The 10,810-nt window shown below is 41.2% G+C and overlaps 1 protein-coding gene and 1 long non-coding RNA gene across 2 annotated transcripts; one reads left to right on the top strand and one right to left on the bottom strand.

The window, feature by feature from the left end:
• Nucleotides 1-778: 778 nt before the first annotated feature.
• Nucleotides 779-1,643, bottom strand: LOC18428531 (calcium-binding protein KIC). The gene has a single exon (XM_006837844.4). The coding sequence runs from the start codon at nucleotides 1,445-1,447 to the stop codon at nucleotides 950-952; it is 498 nt and encodes a 165-aa protein (XP_006837907.3). The 5' UTR covers nucleotides 1,448-1,643; the 3' UTR covers nucleotides 779-949.
• Nucleotides 1,644-6,328: 4,685 nt separating this feature from the next.
• On the top strand, nucleotides 6,329-8,888 carry LOC148783242 (uncharacterized). Its single transcript, XR_016050634.1, has 2 exons — nucleotides 6,329-6,455; nucleotides 8,484-8,888. It is a non-coding gene; the product is annotated as an uncharacterized LOC148783242 (long non-coding RNA).
• The last annotated feature ends 1,922 nt before the right edge of the window (nucleotides 8,889-10,810 follow it).

Here is a 10,810-nt window from a genome sequence, read left to right on the forward strand (position 1 = left end):
TATAAATTCAAGATGCACATATATGAAGGATGAAAGACTTTGAGCATGGAAAATAGTCCATCTTGTAAATCATTATCTCGACCAACTATTTTCAAGATTTCCATATATTTATAGATTTACTTCGGAGCATTAAAGAGTACCTCAAAAATGGATTTTCTGATCATCACCGAAGTTAAAGATACTGAAAGTGCATCTTTTAGCGCACCATTTGAAGGTGGCTTCTTGCTTTGATCGTTTGAGGTTGGCGCCTTATACAAACTGCCCCCGAAGAAAAGTTAATCCACCGAAGCCTTATCTAATTTAATGTTTTTTAGAACAAGGTTTCCATGGGATTTTACCAATACGAAGTTGCGATTATTTTATAGTTTGAAAATCGTTGAGGCTTCCCATGTTAATTTTCGTAACTGGTTCAAATATTTGGCAACCGACTGGTCGGTTTGGGTTATAGTTAGTAAGTCAGGGACTTTCAATAAATCAGTTTACTTTAAAATCGAATAAAATTCATTTTTATTTTAAAAATTCAGATGAAAAAATCGGATAAAAAAAATGGATCTGCAAAAATATTTAATGTAAAAATATCGCCAATATATCATACTAGGCTCAAAAAATCGGAATAAAAAATCGGATACATACATATAAAAAAAATACACCATATCAAACCTACTTAAATACATATAAAAAAAATACACCATATACAGAGAAGCTAGATCAAGCTGAAATATTATAGGGTTTGATAGCAATTCCCCTTTCTCTCTCTAAAAATTATCGGATTCACTAATTTTCGGATCAAACCTCAGTGAAAAATAAACCGAGAGAGACGATTAAAACTACTAAAAAACCTCAACTTTATCTGGGATTGATTATCCAATATTAGAGGCAAGACGTATTTTTTAGAGAGAGAGGGACTTCAAGAAGAAACCCAACTGTATTAATTACACAATAAAAAAACCTAATAATCTACAATCTCGTGCAGCTCTTGAACTAGTGCTTCACCAAGCCATTTCTGGCCCCCTTCCATGAGAGCAGGGCTTAATCTGAACATGAGTATGCAAAACTCCATTTGATTAAGCCCACCATCTCTATCCAAATCACCTTCTCTCACCATCTCCATCACCTCCTCATCGCTCAAACCTTGCAATCCTAAAATACCAGAATTCCTCTTCAAGCTCTTAAATGTAATGAGACCCTTGCTTTTGTCCATAAGAACCTGGAATCCTTTGCACAGCTCCACCATGAACTCCTCTTCTCCCATTTTTTCTGCCATTACAGGCAAGAAATCCTCAAACTCCATACCTCTCTCCGCCATTCTTTCAGGAAGATCCGGTTTTCTTAGAGAGAAAGAGAGGAATGTGATTGAATGGATCAAATGACAATGGAGTAAAAGGCAAAAGAGTTCGATGAATTCATGGTTTGAAATGGCTTCGAGGAAGGAGGTAGCAGGAGCCATGAAACTTCAGTGTAAAGGTTTAGGCCCTTCTTTCGAAGAAGTTCACGATCACTAATTGATCATGAGAATAAGGAAAAGACGGACGGTCAGGATTGTACTTGATTTTGAGAGTTTTGGACTGTCAAAACAGTTTATAGCACCATGGCTATTCATGGGTTAAGCGTGACACGCGTCAAATAGGCTTGCGTCAGCACTAATGGCAAGCTAAAATATTATCAACGCATGATGCGCTTATAAAAAAATGCGAACCATTTTGGGATGGCACCAAACGTGGTCCACCGACAAAGGGAAACTTCACCGCCACATACGTTTTTTTTCGGCGCGGAGGAGCATATTGTACACTACTCCTCTGTAAGAAGACGTATTTGGGAAGACTTTTTTTAACCTGAAATTGTGAAAATCACATCAATATCACTTGATTATTATTCACGAAAATTTTTTTTTTTTTTTAAATTTAGAATTTTTTAAATTTTACATTTTCTACCACTTAGATCTCCCCCACTACAGGGTCTCTATTCAATATTGAGGCATTATATCTTGCAAAATTGTTTAGTACTGGCTGGATCGCATGACTTCATATGCGGTCCAGAAAGTATAAAGCATCCATCTTAAAGATGGATGCAAGTAGGTGTTCACAAAAACAATGAAAACAACGGTCCAAATGTTTGCTAATTAGAATTATTATTTTTGGTTTTTTAAATTTGTTTATCTTTTAATATTCATGATCTCCATGTTAGAGATTATATGTCTTTAAAAATTAAGTAAAAAAATCATCTAAAAAATAGATTTATTAATAGGCCCGCATTTCAAGGGCATAGAAGGTTAAATTTAGAATTTCTTTTATATATATATATATATATATATATATATTATTGATGTTAATTTATGGGTTATAGAGAGGGTAGACCCAAAATTTGAGGTCTTAAAATAATTTATGGTTATAGAGAGGTTACACCCCAAAATTTGAGGTCTTAAAATTAATTCATTGGGGTTTTATTCGAGGGAGTACATGTATAATATACTCCCGTGGAAGTATAATAATATCTTTTTGGCTTTTCTTTCCTCACTTTCTAAGTTATCATCGAGAGACGAAAATCGATTGTGAGACACATGCCACACACGCTAGCGAAGCTCGAGTAGGGATTCTTGACTCACAAAAATAAAATACACATGGTGTTTTTGTAGCCATCAACACACACAAAAAAAAGTACGCATAGTGCTTATATTGGGTCTCTGTCGCAATTAAAGGCGTTATGAGAGCTTATATACAACATTTTATATAGTAGAATATAAACTTAGTGGGAGTGTGATTTTTTGTGGATCATGACTGGCAAATGCTATTTGTCAATACTAAGACTTGGTTTGTCGTGTTAGCCCAATCGAGTTGGAAAACCCCTGATTTTTTGGCATCAAAATAAATCAATGAGGGTTTTATGGGTCATCCTTTAATAAAGTTGGATTGCCTAGATGAGTGAGCCAAGAGACTGTGTGACTCTTGTGTGTGATGATTGACCTCTAGAGATGAGGACCAAACTCATCATTGAACCATCACACAACATATACATATGATTGTTTGAGGGTATTTTTCAACACTTGTATCTTCGATGCAAATAAAGAGAGAGCAATTCGTGACCTAGATCCACAGGTACCAAAATGCCTGTAGACTACGGGAGCCGTAGGTCAATGATCCCTGATCCAAAGTGAAATTTTTTGGCAATATCAAAATGGCATAAGAATGCTCAGAAATGTGGCTATGGGTCTCCTAAGAACACCTGCCAAGTTTCGTCTCGATCCGATGAGTTTAAGGTAGTGTAAATGCAAAAATAGTTTCCGAAATTCAGCCTTTAGCGCACTGAAAATAGACCTTATAACTATAGCCTTATTACCAGATTGTCGAACAATCATGGGGACTATCATCATTGGATCCGTAATGTTCGTAAGCCTCTAGGGACCAAGTTTCAGCTTGATCGGACGTCTCTAGACCACGTTATGGCTAAATTACCCAAAATGGGTAGGTCACATACTATTACGATGCACCCTCAGTGAACCAGTTTCCATTAATGGAAATTGAATTTTTTGATTTCGAGCTCAACTTTAGACACTAGTATCTTCCTCGTCCTGTTCGGAATAAGCCCAAAATTTGGGAGGATGTTCGTCTTGTTGGCCCGATCGATTTTGATATATGACACGTCCAACGGTGTGGCCCGAGCCGAGAGAAAACTTAAAGAGAAGATTTCGATTTGAAGCAAGGTTGCAGAATTTCTAGCAAGTGGGCACCTTGATCAAGCGGCCACATCACGACACTCGCACGTCGGATCGGGCTGAAACCAGACCAGTTACAAGCACGAGTTCAGAGGCTTCGTTTGAGTTGAACCTCACATGTGATGGACGGTCAAATTCTCCACGCGATAAGGATAAATTTGCTGCACTTTCCAGCCATCAGAAACCAAATTTCGGCCAAATACCTAATTTGGAAACGGTCATTCGGGCACCAAATCGAGCCACGTTTGTTGCCAAATGTTCATGATGACATGCTCGTCAAAATACCACGAAGAAATCGTGGAAAACAACGAGAAACGAGCGTGATCTTGAATCAAAGATCGTACGTTTCTCGTAATTTTGACACTCTGAGATCGTGGCTGAAAAACCTGATCCATGACACGAAATGGGTATCAAAACGACCGTCTCCTTGAGCCGATCAAGAAAGCAGTAATATTTTGGCCGGATAGAGGCCAGAAAGACCATGAATGGGCCACGAAAGTTCGCAAGAGTTGCATGGCCATGACAAAGACTGAATTGGAATTTCAAGAATTGTGGGCAATGAGCAAAATCGTCATTTTGCCCCTATTTTCTTATTTTTAGTTAATTTATTTAAATGCTATTTTTAGTCAATTAGGTCAAGTATTGGGCATCCACCCATGTTTGGATTGAAATTCTATAAGTACACATGATGAGAACATGTAAAGGACCCCCTTGATCAATTGAAAACTTTTGGCTTATCTTCAAGTTTGGGGTCACATTTTGCTTTCTTTGGAGAGAGAAAACTTTGGTTGGTAACCCTAGGCCCCATTGAGGTAATCTGGCCTCTCCTCCCCTCTTTCTCTCTCCTCCCCTCTTTCTCTCTCTTCTCTTCCTCTCTCCTCTCCTTTCTCTCACTTCCATGAGACGGCAGTGTTTGCTACTGTCCCAAACTCTCTCTCTCTCTCCTATTTCTCTCTCTTCTTTCTCTTTCTCTCTCCTCTCTTCTTCTTCTTCTTCTTTCTTTTTCTCTTTCTTCTCTCTTTCTCTCTCCTCTCTTCTTCTTCTTTCATTTCTCTTTCTTCTTCTTTGCTTTCTCTCCCCTTCTCTATCTTGCCTTCTCTCTCTTGATAGAGATGGCAGCCAGAGCCCTTTCCTGAGTGGCGAGTTCTGCTGCCGTCCTTATTTTTCTTTCTTCTCTCTCTTACCTTCTCTCTCTTGATTGAGATGGAAGCCTGATCCCTTTCCCGAGTGGCGGGCTTAGCTGTCGCCCTATCTTTCTCTCTCTTTATGAACTGGGACAGCTTTCCGAGCCCTTTCCCAAGTGGCGGGCTCAGCAGCCGTCTCTGTCATCTCTCTTCTCTCTCTCTTGCCTTTTCTCACTGACTGAGGTGGCAGACCGAGCCCTTTCCCAAGTGGCGGGCTCAGCCGCCGTCTCTGTCATCTCTCTTCTTTCTTCCTCCCCTTTGGGATGACAATCTTACCCGCTGTCCCAAACTCTTTCTCCTTTTCTTTCTTCTTCTTTTCTGATCTCACTGGGACGACAGTCTTACTCGCCGTCCCAAACTCTCTTCTCTCTCATTCCCTATCGGATGGTAGGGTCAACCCACCGTCCCAAACTCTCTTCTCTCTCTTCCTTCCCCTTGGGATGGCAGGGTCTATCCACCATCCCCAACTCTTCTCATCTCACTGGGACGACAGACAATGCTACCGTCCCAAACTCTGACTCTCCCATTCTTCTCTCTTATTATTGGGACGGTAGGCTTTGCTGCCGTCCCAAATTCTCTCACCTCTTCTCTTTTAGTCATTTATTCTCTTTCTCTCTCTTCCACTCTCTTCTCTTCTTCTCTCTTCTCTCTTTTCCTTCTGTTCTCTCTCTCTCTCTCTCTTATTTCACCATCTCTCTTCTCCCCTTTTGGAAGATTATCGAAAGGCAAGCTAACCTTCACCCTCTTTGTTTCTCATTCTTTTCTCTTTTTTCTCTCTCTTTTCTCCCATTTTCCTTATCGTTTCTTCTCTCTCTCTCTGAAGAGCTAGATGAAAACCAAACTAGCCTTCCTCTCTCTTTTCTCTCTCTCATTCTCTCTTTCTTCTCTTCTCTTCTTCTCTCCTTTTCCTCTCTACTCACTTTTCTCTCTCTTTGAAGAGCTAGGTAAAATTCAAAGTAGCCTTCATTTCTCTTTTCTCTCTCTATTTTTCCTCTCTTGCTGAAGAACTAGGTGAAAGCCGAACTAGTCTTCATTTCTCTTTTCTCTCTTTATTCTTGTAAGGACCACGATTTTTTGGGCATGGTGGTGCACTGACGAGTCGTCGACACGGGTGATTTGGTGCTGCCGTCATGCGCGATGTTGCCGTGTGCGTTGCCACAGTGCACGTTGCCGTCGTGCGTGTTGGGGCAGTGAGCGATGAGACCATGCACATTGCCGCTGGGCACAATGTTGCCGTGTGTGCTGCTGCCATGTGCGACGCTGCCGAGCGTGCGATAGTCCAGGGGATCTTTCTCTCTCTCTCTCTCTCATCATTGTTGCATGCCTCTTGTGTGCCATGTGGCACTTGCATGCCCCCTTTGATTGCCACTTGTCTGTTGGTTGCTGCTGCCCCCTCTCTATGCTTATTTAAACCCACCTTTATACCCCCCTCCAAGTGGTTTACTGTCTCTCTCACCCACGTCCTCCCACTCCATCTTAGAGCCCCAAGCTTTAGCCATCCTTGGAGCTTGATACTTTGAAGAGAAACGTGCGTGGTGCACTTGGGAATCTCACTTAGTGCTGTAAGTGGATCTTGATTCCATGTTTTCATATTTTTTTATTGATGCCTGTTTCTTTAGCTTATCAAAGTGTGAAATTTCAAGTATGAATATGGATGTAATTGTGGATAGGGATGTGATTGTGAATATGGATGTGATAGTGAAAATGGATGGGATTGTGAATATGAAATCTTGTTATATGTTCTCTGTTTTTTTAGAACTGTGACTCCCTTTTGTGTAATTGTTTGAACATTGAAAATGTTTTTGTTAATCTTGAAATTTTGAAATTGAAAAAGACCTCTTGCTAATACCTATCATGGGTTGAAAGTTATTAGCTATTTTATGAGGTATGCCAGAATAGTGAAATGAATTTTTATAGACTGTATATGTTTTTGTGTGGGACTGTTCACTAACCAAAATATATTAATATGAGGTCAAACTACTTCTAAATGAAAGATAAATGAGTCTATTTAAAAAATGTTTTTGTAACCATGATAAAATTTCATGTGGATTGGAAGTTATGCTCTTTTTTTTATGGGAATGTCATACTGGATTTTCTCCTGTGAAAACAAGAATTTTCTAGAACTGTGACTTCCATTTGTGTGCTCGATCGAGCATCAAAAGGACCTCTGTTGATCACAAAATTTTGTGGAAAAGTATCCTGTGGAGTCCATTTTAATATGGAAAAGACCTTATGTGAATACCTCTTTTGGTTTGAAAATTTTCAGTCAATTTCTGAAGTATGCCATAAGGGTGAAATGAATTTCCAGGAACTCTGTATGTTTTTGTATTGCATTGTTAACTGACCAAAATATGTTAGAACGAGCTCAAAACACTTTTAAATGAAATATGTATGAATCTACTTTGAAAATTGCTTGAGAATTATGATCAAATTCCCAGTGGTTTGAAAGTTAGGCCTGATTTTCTATTAAGATATCATCATGTATTTTTTGCTGTGTAAGGCCAAAAGTTTCACTCAAGATCACCAACAGTTTGGCAAGCTTTAGGCCATTATTTAAGGGCCATTCCCCAATCAAAAGTTGTGTTTTAATGAGTCTATATTGTTATAAAAGTGATCCCGGGTCCAAATTATTTTTGAATCCCATGATATGCCTTTAAAGGTGGATCCTGTTCACTGTAGAAAAACCAGAAAAATGGTATGATGATATGATGAAATCTTTTGTGCTAATGAGCCCGGGGGTCGGTTTATATGCATTATACGACATGATAATGTCTTTCAAACTAATAAGCATGGTAATATGATTTTATGCATGGCACGCTGATGTTTTAAGCGAGCATGGAAATCTGTTGCTAATGAGAAATGTATGTTATATTATGAATGCATGCTTTGTTATGAACACGAATGCCTGCTCTATTTTGAATATGAATACATGCCCTGTTATGATAATAAAGTGTACTATGTTATAATATGGAAGCGTGCTCTGCTATAATTTGAATGCATGCAGTAAGACGTGCTTAGTGATGATATGAATGCATATAGTAATACATGCTCAGATATGAAATGAATACATGACAATAAGGCATGCTCTGTTATGAAATGAAAGAATGCTCTGTTGTGATAGGAAAGCATGATAATGAGATATGCTCTATTATGATATGTGTACATGATCATGATACATGGTCCGTTGTGACATGTGTGCATGTTTTTTGAGACAAGTTATGTGATATGTAATATGTGATAGGACCTGTGTGGTTAGTTATATGATATGCGATATATGATAAGACCTGTGTGGTCAATTATGTGATTTGTGATATGTGAGAAGACCTGTGTGGCAAGTTATGCGATATGTGATAGGACTTGTATAGTTAGTCATGTGATATGTGATATGTGATATGTGATAAGACTTGTGTGGTCAGGTATGTGATATGTGATTTATTGGCATGCTTTGAGCATATTGCATGACCATGATATGCTATGTGATTTATTGGCATGTTTTGAGCGTATGGCATGAACATGATGTGAAATGTTATTTATTGACATGCTTTAAGCGTATTGCATGACCATGATGTGATATGTGATTTTATTGGCAGGCTTTGAGCGTATTACATGACCATGATGTGACGTATGATCTCTTAGCATGCTTTGAGCATATTGCATGACAATGAGGTGATATGATAAGAAAGTGGTGCTGGCTATTGTGATCTTTCCCTAACTCCCATGATAGAAAGGGAGTTAGGGTGTGATGGAAATTTGGGAGGGTCGCGGCCCCCCAAAATTTATATGGGCACGCAGGTGGAGGACGGGGCGAGTTGGTGTTCGTAGCTGGCGATTGGAGCTCCGTGCTTTTGTGAAATTTTTTGTATGTTCAATTGTATATATTAAATGACAGTTTGGCCATATGGTAGTTTTGTTTTGATGGCATGTAAATGTTATTGGGCCTTTGAAGCCTTGGACACATTTGTAATACCTTGGAGCTTTTAATTATGGTTTGGAATTAATTTGTCCAGCTTTTTGGTGGTTGTTTTGTGTTTGGAGTTCTATTTTCTTTCGTGATTTGCTTTGATTATTTGTTATAAAGCGTTGAGTGCACTCTCACCTGAGTGGCATTCGCTCCCTTTGGTCACCGTCCCATACCCTGTTGCCCTTTGGCTAGTACGGTAGGATGGTAGGGCGCAGGGTCATGAAAATTCTCTTCTTTTTCCGTCTCTTATTTCTTTCCTTCCCTCTCTCATTCTCTCCATCTCACCCCTTTTCTCTCATTCTCTATTTAAGGAATGCTGTCTGAGTCCCCCATTAAAAAGAAGTCGAAAGGCTGTCCAATTGACACAATCTCAATGGCATTATTGCTCGTTTTCCCTTGGAATGTGCACACTTATATGTATTCACCCAAAGATAAGGTTTGACCCACTTGTTTGTACTTATAATGTGTCTGTGTGGATGCAGAAAGGAAGAAACGGGTCAAGGGAGGCGATTTCGAACCGGCCACAGGCAAGAGGCATTCCTCGTGTTCTAAGAGGGTGCCCACGCGAGCAACACAAGCGTGTCATGGACCCATGTGAGGTAAGTCTTGCCTCACGACCGAATTCCTCTCTCACTGGTTGGTATTCCTGCCCGCGTCTTCTTTATACGATTCTTGAGAGAGCAGTCTCTGGTCCCGGGCTCGACGTGAACCCGGAGACACGCCACCAGGTCATCCCGACCAGGAGGGCAAGATCAAGGAACCTAACCAGCTTGGTGACTCCACTAGGGACACACTACCCCATTATCAGATCGTTCTTGCTTGACCTTCCTTTCTTTTCATTCCTGTTCACTAACACACACACATGTCATCGGGGTTGTTCAACCCCTTTATCCTAGTCGAGGATTTTCTAATCGTCGCACTCGTGAGTCTCACTATGGAACAGGTTCCACGAACCTCGTTCCCAACCTTCATTCTGAGTGTTGACTCGGTGTCACACTCCCAGGTCCTCACCTGGATTGGTGTGAGAAGGGACCTAAAAGTCCCTAACTCCTTATTGGTGGACCATCCACCAATGCACCTTGCATGGGTGGTGCAGTAGCCACCACACACCGCATGCATATTGTTACCGGTAAGTTATTTGCTAGTCCCAATGCTCGGGCAGCCGAAATGCCGTCACTTCCTTTCTTGCAACTGCCAGTCCATCGGCCATTGCACCTGCGGGTTGCAGTAAGGCCACCCTCTACTCTCTATCGCATCGGGCCCTTGTAACAAGAGGCTCAACACACCGAGGAGGAGGCTCTAAGGCCATCACCTCCCACACACTCACCAACGCTTGTGGAACATCCACTCGAGCCACACCTCGAGGCAACCCTCAGGCTGCCTTGAACCACTGTTAGGGTTCGGGTCTGCTTGGACCCGGCCCTGTACACCTTTGGCATAAGCATTGCACCGCTCGGGGCAGCCCTGTTGCTGTGCCTACTCGAGCACACGAGAGACGACCCCCTCGTTGTCCCTTTCTGCACATATCCGTGCACTCCGTGAGAGGTGGTTGTAAGGTCATTCCCTCACGCACACATGCTCATAATACTCGACCTCCTAAGGTCAGACCTGCTACTCTAGCCCAGATAGACACCCAAGTCACCCAGAATCCTTCTTCGAGGGGCGTACACGCACCAACCCCATAGACTGCGTCGAGCTCCTGACCGAAAGGTCATTGGTTGTCGTCTCCTTCCCCGTTCATCCCTTCTCCTTCTATCGAACCACTCGAGACCTAGTACTCGAAGGTCTTCCCCAAGAGTACCCTCTTGCAGTCCCCTCTTCAGACCCATCTTGCCTTTGGAGCTCACAAAAGAGCTCGGGGCAAGACTCCCTCTGGTGATGAGGTCCTCCATGCTCCATCTCTCCCTAAGCCAAGACAGAAGCCCAAACTGACTACTGTTCCTGGCCTGCATCCCC

The sequence above is a fragment of the Amborella trichopoda genome, chromosome 2 (genome assembly GCF_054954075.1).
Source record: "Amborella trichopoda isolate Santa Cruz 75 chromosome 2, AtrichopodaSantaCruz75HAP2 v2.0, whole genome shotgun sequence".
Classification (NCBI taxonomy): domain Eukaryota; kingdom Viridiplantae; phylum Streptophyta; class Magnoliopsida; order Amborellales; family Amborellaceae; genus Amborella; species Amborella trichopoda.

Coding starts and splice junctions, on each gene's coding strand:
- LOC18428531 (XM_006837844.4), bottom strand. CDS start 1,447: ATGGCTCCTGCTACCTCCTTCCTCGAAGCCATTTCAAACCATGAATTC.